The sequence below is a fragment of the Neomonachus schauinslandi genome, chromosome 3, assembly GCF_002201575.2.
Source record: "Neomonachus schauinslandi chromosome 3, ASM220157v2, whole genome shotgun sequence".
Lineage (NCBI taxonomy): Eukaryota > Metazoa > Chordata > Mammalia > Carnivora > Phocidae > Neomonachus > Neomonachus schauinslandi.
In genome coordinates, this window is record NC_058405.1 from 191,401,535 (window position 1) to 191,421,716 (window position 20,182).

Below are 20,182 nucleotides of genomic sequence, written 5' to 3' on the forward strand. Positions count from 1 at the left end.
TTTCAGCAGATAATTCGACATAATAAAAAATGGAAATTCTAGAATCAAACAGGGCTAGGATTACAATTAAACATGGAAATAAGGAAAGGCGGGTCTAGGAGCAGATGAGAAAGAGCTGGGAAGACTAGCACCTTGGAAGCCCCATGAGAAGAACACGCCCGGCTGAAGCTCTCGGAGAAACGGGATGGAAACCACACGGAAGAGCGCCTGCTCACAGACACGTGCAAAGGTCCACGGGGCTGACTGGGGCCCCAGAAGGGGAGCCCTCGGAGAGGAGTGCAGGCCACACGGAAGAGGTCCTAGCAAGTCTTTTTGAAAACTGAGAAAAACGTCAGCCAAAGAATGTTAGGGACCCCAAGCAGAGCAGAGACGAAAGTAGAGACGCACAGGCGCTGGCAGGGGCTGGGACGAAGGTGCTCAGCGTGACACACGAGCGTGTGAGAGACAGGTCACACGCCAGTTACCTCAGGAAGCGCATACCCCGAGGCCGCGGGCGCCAGGCCCCTCGCCCTGTGAGAAGCCTACGGGTGGGCACAGGGAGGCCAGACCCTGCTGTGCTACCCCAGGACGGACAGGGCTGCCGCGAGCTCAGTCGCCGGCACCCAGGAGCAGAGGTCAACAGAGGCGTATGGGCCAAAGAGGGGACCCTGGCAGTCCGCGGCGACACAACCCAGGGAGTGGATGCCCAGGGACAAGAGAGAGCCCTCGCTTGCAGCGGGACAAAGCGGCACTGGCGGAACTAGGAAGGCGACAGTTGGGTGACCGTCACATTAACAGCTGAGCCACCGGGTGAAAGTCTGACGAGGAAATGCACATTGACAAAGTTTCAAAGTACTTCCCCCTGAAAATATATAAATTACAAGGAGTAAGAGAGCAACTGACAGTGGAGACAGCACCTCCGCCAAGTGACCCGAATCGGCACGACCCGCCAGGGGACCCACGGAGCCCTGGGCGGAGAAGACGCGATCAATTCCATGAGGCTCCTACGGAAGGCCGACAGCTGAAGCCAGTCCTGGGCAAAGAGCAAACAAAACCAAACGGAGGGACGTTCAAACACTGCCTGTCCTGCCCTCCTCAGAAGTTCTCCTGCACCAGGTCCTTCTGCTCTACAGAGCATCTCTGGGACACCGGGTGACCTTGAAGGGTCTATGGATTAGAGTTCGGGACATATGACCGTGAACCTCCTGGCCTTGATAGCTACTCTGTGATTGTGAAGGAGAATGTCCATCTGCAAGAAGGACACCTTAAAGCCATGGTTCTCTCCTTAGAACAGATCCTGGGCCCCACCCCCAGAAGATCTGTGCAGGAGGCCTGGCACGGGGCACGAGAGCCTTCATCCCCACGAGGGCCGGGTGGGGCTGACGCAGGCGCCCTACGCTGAGAACCACCTCTGCACTGACTGCAGCTAAGAGGGCATCTGGAGCACTCACGATGGTTCAGCCAACGTTATTTTTCTACTCTTGTTAATTTTGTAAACTTGAAACATTCCAAAATAAAAAACAGATAAAATGAGGATCATGAAAACCATTTAAGAAGAAAATTTTCTGTCAGCCAGGATTCTTCAGGCTGTGGAGTGAGAGCACAGAGAGCAGGGGGGACGGGGCAAAGCTGCAGGGGCACCGACCACAGACAACGACGAGCATCATGTCTCCAGGGCCCACAGCGCTCGGGGAAGTGAGACAGATGACAAAAACAGCACAAAAGACAAGAGTTGGGCAAATGGAGGAAAAAGCCCCGAGACCCCTGTTCCAGAACTAGAGACCTAGCTCCCTGTGGACTTCAATACATCAAGGATGGATATTTAATTACCAGACTGGCTACTAAAAACCACTAAGAGAATGACAGCTAGGAAGCGAACAGAGGGAGGAAGCAGAATGAAAACAAAAACCCCCTAATCCAAAAGAGGGCCAGAAAGGAAAAAACAGAGACAGCAGGTAAGAAACACACAAACACTGAGAAGGAGGAGCTCCTCAGACACAAGCCCATGAGCAGCTGCACTGAGTGTGGACAGGGACAGTCCCAGCACGCAGACGGGACGAAATGCGAAGCCAAGCATTTCAGGGTGCACAGCGCCTGCCAGACACCCAGCCAGGCGGGAAGGCCGCCGAGGGAAGACCGCAGAAGGCGCCGCACAGCTGGTGAAGAAAGCAAACTCTGGGGACGAGCGCCGCCCACAACAAGGGAGGCTTCAGGGCACACAGAGCAGCGCTCGATCCGCACACACGGCCCCGGCGTGTGCGCAGCGCAACCGCATGGAACCGCGGGAAGGAACCAATCCTCCACAGCGGTGGACTTGCACACAGCCTGCCCAGCAGACCCGCAGGAGACCCAGACCAGCATGGGGGAAGGCGACGTGAGCCCCGCCACGACATGCGTCACCTCGAGATTCCAGCAGGATGCCACACACAGCACAGAGGAAGGGGCGCTCTCCTCCGAGACCACAAAACGTCACCAAACTGACCAAATGCTGAGCCAAAAAGTAAGTCTCAATCACATCCAAGGACTGAAATTATACAAAGTATGTTTCTAATTAGAGTAGAATTAAGCCGGAAATCAGTAACAAAAAGATAATTAGAAAGATCCCAACTGCTTTTAAGTTATCCAGTATAATTCAAATTAGCATATTGGTCAGAACAGAAATCAGATTAAAATTAGAAAATATTCTGAGTTGAATAAGGAAAACCCAACATCAAGACTTAGGAGATCAAGCCAAATCCAGAGGGCAACATGTGCAGCCTTAAACGTATCTATTCAAGAGCAAGACAGGATGAAAAATCAACGATGTCCCTATTCATCTTAAAAAGTTTGAAAAACAGCAAATAGAAAAAATAAAGAACAGTCACCACTGAACCAGAATGTGTAACATACGTGATACCAGTTAGGTCCTTGAATGACAAGCTCCTTCCAAGAGCAAAGGCGGAGGGAAACACCAGGACCAGCCACAGGGAGGAAGACGGGGACGACGGGCACTCTCAAGCCTGACCGAGTTAAAAGCACAAAAGAGGGCATTTTAAACAACTCCATGCAAGAAACTAGAAAATTTAAATGCCATGGGGGCAGAAAATGCCTTGATAAATACAACTTTCCCAAGGACGAACAGAATACTGAATATTCCATGTCTATGAAAGAAACTGAATCCAGAGTGTAGAATATTCCAGTGGAGCCCCACCAGTCAATCCCTGTCACGCTGAAGGAAGACGTGATGCTCATCTTGCACAAACTCTCCCACAGAGTAGAAATGACGGTACCACCTCAACTGAGTGTTGATGTCAGCATGAGGCAGACAATATGACCACTCTCAGGAGCATGCCACAAGAAAGGGAAATTATCATCCAGTCTCTCGAGAATATAGGTACAAAAATCCTAAATTAAAAATGTGAATTAGGGGACGCCTGGGTGGCTCAGTTGGTTGAGCGACTGCCTTCGGCTCAGGTCGTGATCCCGGGGTCCTGGGATTGAGCCCCGCGTCGGGCTCCCTGCTCGGCAGGGAATCTGCTTCTCCCTTTCCCTCTGCCGCTCCCACTGCTCGTGCCTCTCCTGCTCTCTCTCTGTCAAATAAAATCTTTAAATAATAAAAATAAATTTAAAAGAATTTTTTTAAATGTGAATTAGGTTCAGCTGCATACGAAGAAGATAATACACACAAAAGTGGGACTTATTCCACAAAACCAAGGTTGGTCTCACATTAGAAAATCAATCAATATAACTGACCACATGAACAGAAAAAGGAGAAAAAAAATCATCCAGGGCAGACACATGATAAAACTCAATACCCACACGTGACCGAAATTCAACTAATAATAAAATGCAACTTCCGTAAGTTCTTAAGAAAGAACATGGACGTTAATCCAGAGCAGACATAAGGCCTGCTGGTGGATTACTGAGCACGTCCTCCATGAGCAGGACGAAGACCGGGACAGCCACCGCTGTACCTACTCACCCATGAACTAGAGACCCATCGAGGCAAGGGGAAGAAACGGCGGTATAAAGATTAGGGAGAAACAGAGCTGTATGACTTGCCAGCATGCACTTCTCTTTTCCTTCTTACATGCTGGGACTTTTAAATGTCCACTTTCCATACGGAGGTAATTCTAACAGTCCCTGTGTGTCCGCAATTGTCATTACGATGGCTGGGGCTGGGGGTCAGCTGGGAGTTTACCTGCTCTGAGCAGGGCCGCCTGGAGGTCCCCACTGCAAGAACACCCTCCATGGCGTGGCAGGCTGTTCCACCATGGAGGAGCCATACCTGGTCTTGTCTGTGCTGCTGCACACGCCCCACCTGTTCTCGACGGCAGGGCACGGCCCCCACCCAATCCCCATGCAGGGTGATGAGAGTCGCACGTGCTCTGGGGGCCAGTCCTACTCTCTTGGGATAGTCCGGCTCACTCTTTCCTGCCTATACACAAAGAAATATATACAAAGCTACCTTCACTAGCAGACATCCACCAAGAGAAGAAATTCCTGTAGGTACGACCAATCCCCCACTTGCAAGAGCAATGACTGAAGTAAACATACACTCGAATGCACGCTCCCTGAAGACAGTGACGTGGTCTGGTTCTCTGCTGTCCCCTCAACCTCTTGACCTCACGGTCTTCCTTTCTCTACCTGTCCTCACCACCGGTGACCTCAACCAGCAATGTGACGCCAAACATCGATCATACGCGGACGATCCCCTCCTATCTGCAAACCCCAACTCACCACATGTAACCACCTGTTCAACACCTCTTTGTGGGTATCATAAGCATCTCAAACATGTCCGTCAAATTCTTCACCCTTCCCCGAAACCTGTATTTCTACGTCTTGCGACACCTGCCGGTTCCAATTCGAGTTCTGGTTCCCAAAGCCAAAACCCAGCAAACACCTTACTTTCCTCTTTCTTCCAACATGAAGTTTCAACAGACTCCGTTGGTTGTACCCATAATCTGACCACTTCTTGAACCTTCTGTGATGACCATCATGGTCCAAGCTCGTACTACCCCTTGGTCTACATTCCTATTAAGCCTCTTAACTGGCCTCCCAGCCTCTGTGCATGCCCCTGTTCAATCCAGTGTCAGGTCAGAAACCAGAATGTTCCCATCACGAAGTATGTCACACACGTCCTCCCTCCGCTGCTGCAGAGCCCCACTGGCCCAGGAGGCCTCCTCCCTGTGTCTGCAATGTGCTGGAAATGCCATGCCTCACCTCTGTCCCTGCCCGTCTCCCCGCCCGGGCCTTTCCCCACCTCACCCCACTGGCTCCCCTCACCTCCCGCAGCTCTCCAGGGCTCCGGGAGCATGACTCAGGCTCTCCAAATCCAGCCCCCACCTCCTCAGGCTCTGCCCTACCCTCTTCTGGGGACTGAATTGTCTCCACAGCACCCGTCACCATCATCTAACACGTTCTCTCTTCTACTGTTTCCTTCCACTCTGACGTACACCCCATGAGGGCAGCCATGTCCCCAGTGTCTAGGACAAGTGTGGCCCCTGGCGCGCACTCACAAAGTGTTCAGTGGAAAGAGTAACTGCGCTGATGAACAAAGGCCGTGAATGGGTGGGAGAACCAGATGAAAGGGCCTGGTGCCCACAGAACTGCAGCGAGCAGAGCTCGCCACTCAACTCACCTGAGGCCCCTCCCCACTCGGGTCACAGCTGCACGCCAAATCCCTTGCTTACATTTAGAAAAACCGAATACATTCAGAGAGGAAACCTTATCAGTAACACAAGTGGAAAGCCAGCATCACTCATAAACGAGAGGGCATTAGAAAAAGTTACTCATCGTCACCACATGTCGGTGACTCCAAACTCTCTGAGCTTGCAGCCTACTGTTTCCTCGTTTAAAAGTGAGGTCACCAAAAGTAAGAAACGTTCAAGACCTATTATCAGTAAATCAACACACTGACAGAACCAGATGAATCTTTTAAAAATTTAAAAGGGCAAAGATTTCTCACTAGGTAATCGAGTATTTATCTGATTTTAAATCCCCCGTGCCTGCGCCACCTTATAGCCCACAGCATCGGTGCTCTGGACCAACAAACAACTTCGGGGGGACAGCGGCGGATGCCCTCGGGGCTGCGGAAGCCAGAGCGCCCGTGTCCCAGGGCCCGGCGGGGGCCCCAGCGGTGGGGGCGGTGGCAGGGCTGGAAGGGTGGGGCACGGGTTTTGCACGCGAGCTCGCTAGACACGGGAAGGCAGAGGAAGCCAGAGCGCCAATCCAAGCACCAGGGTGGCGGCCTGGATGGAGGTGGGAGACGTGATGACACAGAACAAAATGCACCAACGTCACTCAGCAGGACGTTGGTGCAAACGAGGCACCGGGGGGGGGGGGCAGCACAGCCCCCAGACAGCACAGCCCCCGCTGCCACCACCGTCCTGCACAGCGCCGCGCACCTGCTCGCCAACAGTGGTCAGAAGAGACCTGCAAACATACTAACTGTGGGTACTGCTGAGTGACAGCCTCTGGTTTTGTGTACTTCCCCAAATCCCTGCAATGAATACAAGCACTTCCAGAACAACCAGAAGAACTTCTATTAAAGAAAATGTCAAGTATCTCAAGTAAGATAGCAAGCAATGGGATATACTCGGACATCCAATCAGTGCTTCAAGCAATCCGCGTGCATCAGAGAATTATAGCAATGCAAAGATATTTAAGATTTGAACTTATCTAAATGTTGGCTGCTCAGCTTGGTGATCTAATTTAAATATAATCCTTTCACACATCAGCCAACGACAAACCCCAACCACAGCTGATGTAGAAATGGATCGTGCCCTAGTCTTGCACTGACGTCAGGACTCCCAGAGAAGTCTCTCCCTCATCTGCTGGCTTCTACAACATAACTTGTAAGTGTCCTCTAAGTTCATGGAATTTTGCCTGAAATGACTCTCCACAAACAACTCTGAAAACAAATAATTCACTAAAAAGGTATGGAAATCAGAAAAGACCAGTAACACAGAGCCTCCTGAGCCCTGCCTCGTCCTGACCCAGCTCCGTGCCCCACCGCTGCGCTCTCCCACCTGCTCTGCGGACCTCCTGCAGACACGCACGTCTCCATTCTTTATGCACGGACATACCATAAGGAGTAAGGCGACAGCCCAAGTACAATCTGACATTGAAGAAATGTACACGGGAGCTAGAGATCAGGCAGCGTGTCCCTATCAAGACAACACACTGACAAAGAAGATGACACGTCTCCCCTGCCGAGGGAGGAGTACGCCAGCGTTAGATAAGATGGTGAGGAGAAGAAGGGGAGAATTACTTCAATGAAAAGGAAGCTCTTTCACTAAAACAGGCAAAAAACAACAAAAGCCACTTTTCGGGGACGTGACCTTGGTGCCAGTCATGGGGCCCACAGCAGACAGCTCACCTGGCTTCAAAACCTCACCTCTATGAATTTCTGGAAGACGCGGTCACTCTGGTGAGCTCCGATCGTGACTTCCGGGACATAGATAGGAATGGTTGTGTAATTCAGCACCTCCAGCTTATTCTGAACCCTACAAAATAAGACAAATACAGATCACACTAAGCCATCAAAACAAACATAACAAAATAAGCTGTAAGGCTGATTTTTTTAAAAAATGCATACAAATAAATGCCCTTCATCCCCAGGCGGCCTCTGGACGCAAACCTTCATCCCAAAGACCATGAGGTCTGTGTGCAGCTGCTTTTCTGACATGACCTTCAGAACCTGAGGGAGAGTCTTCCAAAAGCCTGAGCCGCCACAGAGGACCACCTTTCGGGAATGGATGAGGTTTGGGAGACACTGTGCTTTACACACAAGAATAGCATCAATAAAACGCCACACCCCATGCCGCCCACAGCGGTGCCAGGCACTTAGGCAGCCCTCAGTAAACGTGCAAATTCAATGACTCTTGAGGGAAAGGCAGCCAATAACTGCAGTCCCCCCAGATTTACCACACAGCATCCTGCTGCCCTCCTGGGCAGATTCCAGGAGCAGAAGGGCCACGGGGAAGTCAGGAGCACGGGGTGGGGCGGGCCCACACAGGACGCCCGGGCGCACCCTCGCCTGGAAAGGTCTCACGCTCTGCCTTGCTCGGCACCGACAAATACAAATTATCAGATCTGCTCCTTGTTTCACCATTTTACTTTGCTGAACGCTAAAATATTTATACTGTGCTATGACTGCTTATCTCAAATTAAATTTAGTCTGAATATGACCACTATACTTGAAGATGAGAAGCATTTTGGGGGCTTTTTGAAACAAACATTTAAATAAAGTCTCCTTTCTTAAGGGCTCAAAACAAAGCAAATAATTACTTTAAATGACCATTTTCCCATTAATGAGTTATAATGGCAGAAGAAGTTTTCTGTTTATAACGGTCCAAATGGAAGTTCTTTAAATGCATCTGGCTTTCAGCTACTTTGTGATAAAGAGTCCAGACCCACGTACCCAAGGCCAGTGCCCCCTGGCAGCCGGGGCAGATGGCCATGGTCAGAACGCCCCGATCCGATCCGGGGCCGGTGCTCCGCAGGCCCCTCCCGCCAAGGACCGCGGTGCACGGAGAACCTGCGGCAGGTTGAATGAGAGCGGAGAGCAGGAATGGGCACGTCCTGCTTGTCACCGGTACAAACTGCATCAGTCCTACATGGACTGATAATCTGGCAACAAAGAGCACCTGAGGAAATGCACCCGGGGAACCGTCTCTTCCCAGGTGCATCTCCACGATCACATAACTGGCTACGACGGACGCACTCCACGAGCAGGGCTCATTCTCAGCCCTCCCAGGAAGCTGTTCACACGACAGAGCTTTGTAAGCAGCGTAGATAATGCACAAGTACACGCCTCTTTGCTTTTAACAAACAGAATTATTCTCATTTTATAAAGATAATTTTTTAAAGTGATCTGAGCATAAACAATTTCCACTAAAAATGAAAATCAGTGTTTTTAAACGTTAACAGGTATCAAGGTGGAGTATGATTGGTTTCCTCAATAGTTTGAAAAGCCTACGACATTCTGGGCCATCGGAGAGAACGTGCTGGCCGGGAGCTGGTGTGCGACGCGCAGAGCCGTCTATACCCCGTTGGGCGGAAGTACCATTTCCACGAAACCCCCAACACACCGTCTCTTTCAACAAATAGCTTCCAACTGTTTCTGAACATTAAAAAAATAATCTGCTGCAACTGTCTACGACTTGTTCAAACTTGGCTAACGCGCTCTGTCAACGACACCCCATGAGCTTCCGTGGCGACTGCTGGATGAACCTATGGTGTCTTGTCTCCTGTAAACGCCGAGTCGTAACCTTCCATCAACTCGATTTACTCTAGATTGAAGATAAGTAAGGAACAGAGATGACGGGAAGCATTTTATGACCCAGGGAGCACAAAGCGGAGAAAGAAAACATTCTGTTCACAAAGCACTTAGTCTAATTGAGGAGAATTCAAATACTGGCTGAGGATAACATATCCTCTTCACATCATAAGCCAAAGCACCCGAAGAAGAAGATAAAGTGCAGCGGAGCCTAGTTTACAACACAAGGCGGTGTGCCGCATATTCTAAAAGAGTGAGGCAAGACGAGACAGAAAAAACACGTAGTAAATTATGTTTTACGACTCCCACTGGTTCCCAATTAACAGAATGTCTATCCTCGCTCCTAAAACATGTCCACAGTCTGTTGGCTTGTCCTGAACTACAAAGCTCTGTTTGAACACTACACTCTGATACCAAACTCGTACCCCACAGACTTTGCAGCCCTGGGATTTCCTACAAGGACTTGTTCCAGAGTCACAAGAAACAGAAGTGCCCATGATGAAGCAAACGGGGTGAGCGGGAGGGTGGTCCAGGCTCTGGGGAAGCAGGAGGAAGGGGCTCAGAGCCCCGCACATGCGGAGCCCGGCCTGGTGACCGGAGTCATCAACCCAGGAATGGAATGGACCAAGGTGGGTGCCAGCCAGGAAGTTATGGAGCATGCATAGGAACACACAATGTTATCCAGGTCGACAAATACAGTCCCTGTCTCTCAGCATAAGCGCACACACACATAATCACACACCGGCACATGTAACTGAAATGGAACAAAAATGCTCTAAACCAATAATCTGGTCAGGTTCTAGACAAAATGAGTATAACTGGTAAATGGCATGTTTACAGTAATTATCTTAGAAAATTGGTCAAAATTTTCATTTGAGTCCCCCAAATTAAGAAATGACACTCACATGAAAATAAACACGATTACCATTGCACACTGTTGTGAAATATCCAGGGCGCAGGGGCAGGGGAGCGATGGACCAGGAGAAGGAGCGGACAGACCATCTACAGCAAAATACAACAGTGAACTGAATGCTATAATCTAAACTTCAAGGGAATTACTGAATCCTTCTCTATGCTCTGGCAAAAACACAACTGAGTAACTACTAAAATCATGATCTTGGTGAAGTGGAGAGAGGGTATTCGGGGGGTAAAGGGTGAATATAGCCAGACTTAGACATAAGCTAGGATTCTTAGAAAATTACTGGGCAGGTGGGGGAGGGAACAGATGCAGGAAAAGGGAGAACCAGATGATCAGGACTCTGAATTACTTCTCAGAAATGAAATTTGGATTCGTGAATAAACAAAGGCAGGCCACTGAAGGATCCAGAGTGAAGGGAAAACAGGGCCACTGTGACATTTTTAGGAAAATTAGCCTGGTGGGTGTGTTGCACACAGAACAAGCAGTAGGAAGAAATAATTAATGGCAGGATAAAGATCAAGAATGAGGGGATCAAACCCCAAAGGCAGCAGAAGTCATGAAAGAAGAGGAGAGGGGGAGAAACCACCAGGGACAAACACCAGGGCCTTAGTGTGTTACTTAGGGTGTGCGGGTAAGCGGGCCGCCCGGGAAGGGAGGGTCCTGGCAGCATGACAGCTGAAGGAGGAGGAGGTGACGAGCCCACCAGGATGGAAGCCTGAGCCGCCGAGAGGGCAGGCAGCACGGTTTGCAAGCTGGACCGCAGGCAGGGTCACGTGGGCCCCTCCGCACCGTGCAGGTCAGTGCCCCTGAGCTGTGGCTTCCCCAGCTGTAAAGTGAGGGGAGCGCCCACCGGGCAGGAGTGCCGTGGCATCGGGAAATGTTTCTGGAACACTCTCTGGACACAGGGCTGACCTGTAACTGTGATTCAGGCTAACACCTCGAGGCTTCAGACCTAGAGGCAAACACTACACGGCTGCTGGAAGAAAGGGTACAGGGTCTCCAGCAAGGGTCAGAACGATACCACATATAATCCCATTTATGTAACTTTACGAAAACATTTACATCCATCAGCATCTAGACAAAGTGAACCAGAACTTTCAAAAACAGAGACTTCCAGTTTCAGCTCCAATGAGGAAAGAGCTTGAAAGTCATCACTCCTGTCCTTACAACAACAAGAAAACATCGCTGCAAATCAAATCCTCGTCCCGGAAGAAGAGCTCTGACAGACGTCAGCACGCGGATGAAGGGAGGAAGTGCGACGCTCTGCTCCGAGGTCCCCGCACCACCCTGGAGGCGGCAGGGCCATGGGAAAGTGCACCAAGATGACTGCAGGTGGAGCCCGGAAGCCCCACAGCCACGACAACCACGCTGCGAGAAGTGCAACTGCTCTGCTAGGGGAGAGGGGCATGGAATCATCCAGAAGGCTCAGGCACAGCCAGAGAAGGCAGGAAAACGAAAGAAAACAAAGAACAAATGCAACAAATGTAAAACCTTCCGTGACAAGACAAAGTAAATGTTAATCCACATACGTCAACACTCCTTTTAAATGTAAATGGTCCAAACACAGCAATTAAGACACAGAGACTGTCAGAACAGAGAAAAACACAGGACCAAATCTACGTTGGCTACAAGACACCCACGGTAAACAAAGACTCGGGTTCAAAGGAAAGGGATGGAGGAAGACGCCTACGCGAACCAAAGCTGGAACAGCACGAGCCATTCAGACACGACAGACTGCAGAACAAGAACAATCATGAGGGATGAAGCGGGGCGTTCTGTAGTGAGGAAGGGGTCAGTTCTCCACCAAGACCTAACAACCCTGAACACCTAACAGCAGAGCATCAAAGTACGTGAGGTGAAAACACACGTCAGCGGAGAAAGGGCCACATGCTCCCGTGGCCGGAGACCTCGCCGCCCCCTCCCTCGCTGGCAGAGAAGCCTGGGGCACGTAGATGAGCTGAACACCCCCACCCGCAATGCAGCCTGGTCTCCCCGACACTGACAGAACATTCCACTCAACAGCAGGATGCGCATTCTTCTCACGCTCGACCAGAACGTGAATCCAGAAGGAAAGCATGCCTGACCACGTAAAGCCCCCGCGCCCATGCAAACGAGGAGACATCACACGCAGTGTCTTCTCAGATCACAAGGGCAATTAAACAGGAGGGACGCCGACAAGCCGATGGCACGTATGATGAAGATCTGAAATCGAGCATCTAGGCCTCTGAAAAATAGTAATAATAAAAAGTAGAGCAGGAATCAGACTGAAAACAGAAAAATAGAGAAATTCAAGAAAACAAAAGGCTGTTTTGTTAAAAAGATCAATAAATGTGAAGAGAAAACTCACAAAGGACAAATAAATGAGCAATAAAAACACACTGAAGTTCAGTGTTTATAAAATGCAAAGTAAAGCCAACACTTCTCTTTGGCATCAGAATCACAAGTTTCTGTCTGCTTTTTGTTCGAACTACATGGTCTGTGTAGGACTTTGGGAAGATGGTCAAGCTCACAGCATGCGTTTTCCAGAGAACAGTTCTCATACACGGAGAGTTGTAAGGTGTGTGCGCACGCCCTCACCCCATGCACTCAGCTTTACTCCCAACGTGAGCAAAATCAGGTGCAACGTGCTGGAACCACATGGGGACCAGACCTGACCCTGTGAGGTGAGCGGGCGTGACTCCGACCTCTAATCCACTGGCTTCCACCCACCTTTTCTGTGTTCTCCACCCCGCCTCACCCACGTTAAGTCTCTCACCGTCACGCTAATTCACCTTTGGACATTCTCCTACTCGCCGATCCTGCTGGAATCCAGAACCCTGCCTACTCCCTGCCGGCCCCTGGGCAGCTGCAGCAGCGGGAAAGCACTCCCTCCACCGGACGTCAGGACCGTCGCGCTGCCTCGGTCCGTCCTCCCCACGCCGACGCCTAGACAATGCTTCCTACCTTTCCTCCGTCCGACCTCCAACACATCCTTCCCCCACCCAACTGCCACTGTGTTGATGACCCACTTCCCATCACCAGGAAGACAGATCGACCGTCCGAGAACGTCCACATGCCCAAGGCACATCCCCACTCGCCCGGCCCCTGCTCACACCCCTCTGCCCCCAGGCCACGCCTTCGGAGGCCACCCCAAAACCACAGGATCTTTCCTATGAGCTGCTATTTCTTCCATCTTAAGCATACAACAAAAAAACTGCTAAAAATGACTAAAATTTTAGGTCCTACTTTTAATAACTAAATCAACGGGTCCAACTTGAGAAATTATTGAAATACATGGACTCTATATGTGCGGACATTTGGGTGCATCCAAGCATATCAGTCATACCAAGAGAAACACCGTGAGCTAGCAAACTCCCCAGCACATAGAGGAAGCTCTGACCCTTGGGGCCCAGCTCTGGCAGAGCTTATCCAACGGGCTGACAGGCAGAGTGGTCACCAGGCAGGATGGACACCGTCCGTGGACTCAACACTCAGACTGGTGCTCCTCAAACTGATGCCGCCCGGCCACCATGTGTGTCCAGCATGGCGGAGCAGAGGCCGATGCTGAGCCTCCAGCACGGCCCGTCCCTGGGGACAAATGAGGAAGTCAGTAACACGGGGTCCCACCCTTCACGAAGGGGCAGCCACCGACCCTCCCAGGAAACTTCCATTTCCTGGGTTCAGATGTGCCTTCCTGCCCAAGACCCGTCTGCCAGAAGCCCAGCTCATGTGCACGTGGAATGCCCTTCCACGGTCCTAAACAGAGCAGGCCTGAGACTGAGGTCTCCCTCGGCTGGGAGGGCTCAGTGTCTCACAAACGCTACCTTAAGGCTGGGGCACCACACACTGGGCACCAGGTTACAATGTGATTTATGGGGAGCACCAGCCTTCCTTCTGGAGGTCAGAACTTGAGCAGTTGCCAAGGCCAACATGACCAGCACCCAATAAAAACTCTGGGCACCGAGTGTCTGATGGGCTCTGTGGGCAGACACTGCCCAAGCCCATGTTACTGCTTTTCTCGTGCCCAACGAAGCAGCTCATTTGGCACGTCCCTCCTGCGAGGGAGGGAGCCTCGATCACCTGCGCGTGGACTGCTCCAGATTTGCCGTGTCTTTCTCCTCACTGACCAGCTAGGTATCCTTGCTGATTCCCTGCGAGAACCTTAGCCATGAGCGCAACCACCTGCTGTGATTCCTGAGTCCTTCCAGTGAGTTCCCGAGTGTGGGGTTGCGCTCAGGGCCCCTCAAAACACATGGTATACTGAGTTGAATAGTGTCTCCCCCAAAATTCATGTCCACTTGGAACCTCTGAATGGGATCTTATTTGGAAACAGGGTCTTTGCAGAGAGAAGTTAAAATGTGATCACAGGGGACTGGCATGAGTCCTAATCCCATGACTGGTGAATTTATAGCCAGAGAGAAATGTAGACAGACACAGACACACAGGGAAGAACGCCCTGTGAGGACAGAGGCAGAGTGGGAGTGATGAAGCCACATGCCAAGGAATGCCGAGGTACACACCAGCAGCCACCAGAAGCTGGAAGAGGCAGGAAGGATTCTTCCTAGAACCTGAAGAGCAGGGTGGCCCTGCCAACACCTGGACTTCGGACTTCCGGACTCCAGAACTAGGAGACTAAACTTCCGCTGCTTTCATCACCCCCAGCGTGTGGCTGCTTGTCACGGTAGCCCCAGGGCACTCACACACACGGTCACTGGTCTGATGCTGCCTGACCAAGGAACTCATTTCATGGCCCAGGAGGTGTGGCAACGGCCCCACGCGTGAGACACTCACTGTCCTGACACAGCCGGCCTGACAGCACAGCGAACGGTCCCTTGAAGGGCGTCAAGGCCCTAGCTGGAGAAAGCACTCTGTGGCGTGTTTGCGAGAGTCGGGGCGCTGCTCAACAAGCGAACCAGCAACAGGACTGACAGCCATCTCCCCACCATCCTGGGCCCGGGGGCTGGAGGACAAAGTGCCCAGAGGAGATACAAGCAGGAGTTTTGATTCTAAATCCTCTAAATCTGGAACAGTGCTTGGCACATGGTGGAAGCAAAATATCTGTTGAATTAATATTGGAAATCAATTAATTGTCAGACTGGAGAATGCAAGAGCCTGTTTGAAGGGAATAGGAAATACACCTCATTATTGGTGGTACCGTTAACACCTAACTTAAAATAGAATTCCTTCAAAATTCTCTAAGTTTCTACAGCAGGCGAGGGACTGCACTCAAAACTCCAGCCCCTCGTCCTATCTGGCCGGTTCCCCAAAGCACAGAACTTACAGCATCCGCAGATGGTGAAGAGTACGGTCATCCTGCTCGAGCCACGGCCCTTTGTCGTACTTGAGGTATTCAATATCCTCTACCACCTGAGACAAAAACAGTTCCAATTTAATGCAGAGTCCCATTCTGAAAATTTAAAGGTGATAACATTTTAATCCAGTATGAGCCACAGGTATCTAGCAGGAACAATCACCGAAGTCAAAAGGAAAGGAAGTCGGACAGATGGCCTTCAGTGCAGAAATGAGATTGGGTGCTGACCCTCAGTGTGGGCACCCAGCCCAGTGGACACTGGGGTCAGGGGGTGGCGCTGACCCTCAGTGTGGGCGCCTGGCCCAGCTAACCACATGGGTGGTGTAGAAATTACATGGGAGGCTGGGAGAAGCAGCACAGGACAAAAAAAGACTCAAGACCAGGGGACCCAGTATTAGTGACAGACTACTCATTTCCTCCCCAGGGACTTCATTCCAGAACACAAGACCTAGCCACTGAAAGCAACAAGAGAACAAGAAAATTGACACATTTCCTAGAGAGCTCCAATAACCTGTTTCCAGCCCCCCACACACAGCCTGCAGTCTGACCTCCCAGAGGGACAGTCTTTTCAGATGCATTCTGCCCCAAACACGCCAAACTCAGGGTCCTCTCCTAACTTTCAGGAATTTTGAGTATGAACTCAAAACACAACATGGTCTTACAGAGCAAATGCATTCTTCTACTCAGACCCCTGGCATCTGAACAGACTATGAGGGTGTGAAAACAGCCTAAACACAAACACATCCACACCACAGAAACAGAAGGACATAGAATGTAATCCATCTGAGCGGAATGGGCCGAGGGCCATCCTCAGAGCTATCCCGGAGCCGGACTGGGAAGTGGCCTCCGGTCCTCAGGGAGTACGCTCCTCTCTGTGGAAAAGACCTGTCTCCGTAGCTTTCTCCTCCTCCCACGCCCAGAGCCGGCCGGGCAGTCAACTCCGCAGAGCCGTTTCCTATCATCTCCTAGGCCTCAACCCCACGTCATAAAACCGGCATTTTCTTCTAGAATTTTTATACCCTTTGTTTTGCTTTTTAGTAATTTATGATTAATATATAATATATGGGACATTTTTTTGCCTAATGGATGATCCATTGTCTCAACGCCATTTAAGAAATAATCCATTTTCTTCTACTTCATTTTTCTTATTCTTTAAAGTGCCGCCTTTACCAAAGTCAAGTCACACACACACTTGTTTCTCCACTCCCTGTTCTGTTCCATTCCTGCATTAATACCTCAGTGCTTTCATCACCATAATTTTGCAATATGTTTTTGTATTTGGGGAGGCAAATGTTCCTGCATTATCCTTTTTCAATTTTTTTGGCTATTACTCGTTAAGTTCTCTTGAAAACTGCACGGAGATTGACTCGAATTTTACAAAATGCACTTACTAATGTACCTTCCACAATTTTAAGATCCTAGAAACTGAATTATTTAAACGAAAATCAAAATCTCACTGGGCTGCCTTAGTACCTCTTTTAGCTTATGAAATACAGACATTTCTAAGACCAGTAGGACCTGAACTGATTATCTGATTTACAAGAACCTTATATATGAATCAAATTTAAAAATAATTATAAACTTTTAGCCCATTTCTTACCTTTTCTGCATCTTGAGCTTCCCCTGCACTATACTGTAAAACCTCACATTTCACACTGTAAGAAAAGGCAAGAAGAAATTCAATGTAAATTTCCAAGCTTACACTAATGCACAAATGAATACATGACAGTAAAGTCTACCGCTACAAACATTAAAGCTGGCCATTCTTTGAAGGGGACAATGTGCTGCTCCCATGGCCTCAATGGCTGAGGAGGGCCTGCTAGCTCCCGACTGGACAGTGATGACAGCAGGTGTGTGTCCCGACTTCCCTTCTGGCTACCCCCCCCACCCCACGGGCATGAGAGACCAGGGGCTGAGGGGGGCAGGGCGCACGGGTCACCGCCGCTGCCGCAGGTCCATTACCAGACAGGACAAAGGCACCCAGTGCCTCACCAAGACGTGGGCACAGAGCAGCCAAGTGGTGGAGGAGGAAGGACGGGCACTCGAGCTGCTAGAATCCAGGAGACAAACCGACTCCACAGCAGGAAGGCAGCAGCTCAGTTCCCTTAGTCCTTGGCCCTTCGTCTGGACACTGAAAAATCATAGCTAGGTCCCGAAAAGAAGGGGACAGGAGGATGCTCTTTCCAGCACTTCTGCCCATGCCCCCACCACGTTTGACGCAGACAGCTGGCTGCCCACCCGGGAGACGACTGGAAGCCAACAGACGGGTAAGTCTGCACCTGACAAATGAAGAGGCTGCCTCTGCTACCACCTCCAGACCAACCCGTGGGAGACCTGAGGCCTCGACGCTGGCCAGAGAGGCCAGCGAGGCCGCCCAGACTGGAGGCCCATCACTGCAGAAACGTCTGACCCTCTTCCAGCAGAGGGGCCAGCAGAATGTCAAGGACAGACTACTACTCCCTCCGGGGTCACCTGCACGGCACACACGAGGATTACACAAGGGACACTGTCTCGTTTAGGAGTCTACAGCACAGCACCCCCTACTGATGGGGTGTAAATCCATAGGGAGTCCAAGACTTCACAAGCTATGCTCAACCTGAAATCCACATCTGACCCTCCACAGTGGTACCCAGCTTCTCCAACCACGAACCCCCGTCAGCAGGCCACGGCTTAATGAGCTCAGTGCAGCTGAAGCACTTGTATGAGTATCACTGCTGTCGACCCATACGAACCCCCAACTTCTTAGGTGCTGTGATTACAGACACGCCTGTATCAGACACTCAAAGGAAGTCGTCCGACTGGATGACAGTTTCTCGCTGCACCAGATCACTGCATTTCCTGTCTCACTAAAGACGCATGAAAACGTCAGAAACCACAGGCACAATGACGATGGATCCAGAAAGCCAGAAATCCGCCCTCGTGGCTGGAGCACACGCTGCCCCTCATGCGAGAGCCCAGCATAGTCCCCCCCAAGGGCCCCGCCTCCCACCGTTGCTGAAGAGAAAGGCACAAAGGGCAGTGATCTCCCCCCACAAGCCACACGGAGTCCGACGTAAACCACGTGTGTAGGAGACAGAGTCGTGGACACTCCCTGATGATCGGGGAGGCCGGCTGGCCTGGAAGCATCACTGTCTGCCACATAGCAATGTAAGTGCTCACCATTTGGCTTCCCTGGCGTAGCAGTCACAAGCATGAGCACGACAGGTCAGGAAAGCAGTGACAGGTGCCTCCGGCGCACAGAACAGCACACTTCCGAAGCCCTGCCAGGTGGCAGGCGCTGCGTGGGTGTGCAAGGGGAAAAAGACAGGACTCCAGACCATCTACTGAAAACAACTTACAGAGCCAATTTCATAGCCTAACGTTTCCATCTTCTGTGTGACTCAATTCAACGAACATTTATTTTCTGGGCGCCTCTAACAAGCAGCGTCCCACGGCCAATGCCTCAGTAACAGACAAACTGACAGAGGACACAGGACACAGCAGCCCCTCATTCCCACCCGCTTGTCTGTGAAGGGAGGCCGAAACAGAGGGTGGCCAACAAGGGTGTCAGAGATTCAGGGACACCGTCAAGGTCTAAGGAGGGAATTCAAAGCCACCTGATCCCCCAGGCCCACCTCTCCCAGGAACCCCGCCGGGCCTCCCGGGAACAGCAGTGCTGATGGTGACGTTTACAAACAGAGCAGAGTAAATGTCTCTTCACGAGTGAATACACGGAGGTTTGCCAAACCCAGCTATAGCTCAAGCTTAACTACATTCAAAATCAAGGTAATGAAGATAAAAAACATATTCTCCAACAATTTTAAGCATACATGTTGACAGAGTCAGAAAATACATATTCCGATGGTAGTTCACTGTGCCTCCTAAAATCTCAATACGACTCTGGCCAAAGCCGCACCGTTCTTCACGCGTTCACAAAGGACACATAACAAGACAGCGTCCCGGTCGTGAAAGAAGAGCTGACACAAGAGAGACCAGCTCGGGTGCAGACAGGCATTCAGAGCCCCTCGGACGGCGGCCACCAATCGTACCCAGTAAATCCGCTTTGCTTCAAATACTGACATTCAAGCTCAAACACACTTCTTATTTAATTTTGATTTTATTGCTAAATTACTAACATTCTAACAATTTTATCTTCTAAGGTTAGCCGCTATAAATATATAATATGTAACTAAATGACTTTAAATAAACAGACCCAGAAAATCTAAAACTGTTTCTGTGGGGAAACACCTCCTGAATTCTAAAACACAAGGAGTTATAAACTTTAGATAACCTATTCATGATAGGTTTCTTAAAATTTCATGTAAAAATTGTTAGTTCTAGTCAAATTTCCCAGTGAATTTCCAAGAGAAAACCTCGAGATGCAAGTACATCACCGAGCTGAAGCAGGATTCTGGTCTACAATCGAACACTTACGTAACACAGGCTGCACAGAAACTTTCACGGAGGTGTCCTTTTAAATGTGACAAATGACCTCTAATGTAAGGGTTTCCGCAACTCCACACAGCTTGAGCTATGACAGCAGACAGACCATATATGTTCAGAAGACAGAGCTGACACAGCAGGACCACGAGGGGAGAAACCAATGCCCGCAGCATAACGAGTCTCTGTGGCAGAAGAGCGCATGACCTACAACTTTTAAAAATCTACACTATGCTATTCATTTGGAAAAATCAAATTAAATACCACACAGACATTCACAGATCCATCCACTCTTCTCATCATACAAACTGCT

General features: G+C 50.3%; 1 protein-coding gene across 1 annotated transcript in view; it reads right to left on the reverse strand.

The window, feature by feature from the left end:
- The window catches only part of NDUFA10 (NADH:ubiquinone oxidoreductase subunit A10), a 53,298-nt gene that overhangs the window by 19,065 nt on the left and 14,051 nt on the right, over positions 1–20,182 (reverse strand). The window contains exons 7-9 of the mRNA XM_021678981.1: positions 17,051–17,105; positions 15,421–15,506; positions 7,358–7,466 (exon numbers count right to left, since the gene is read on the reverse strand). Coding sequence (XP_021534656.1) covers positions 7,358–7,466; positions 15,421–15,506; positions 17,051–17,105 — 250 coding nt within the window. The remainder of the gene's footprint in view (positions 1–7,357; positions 7,467–15,420; positions 15,507–17,050; positions 17,106–20,182) is intronic.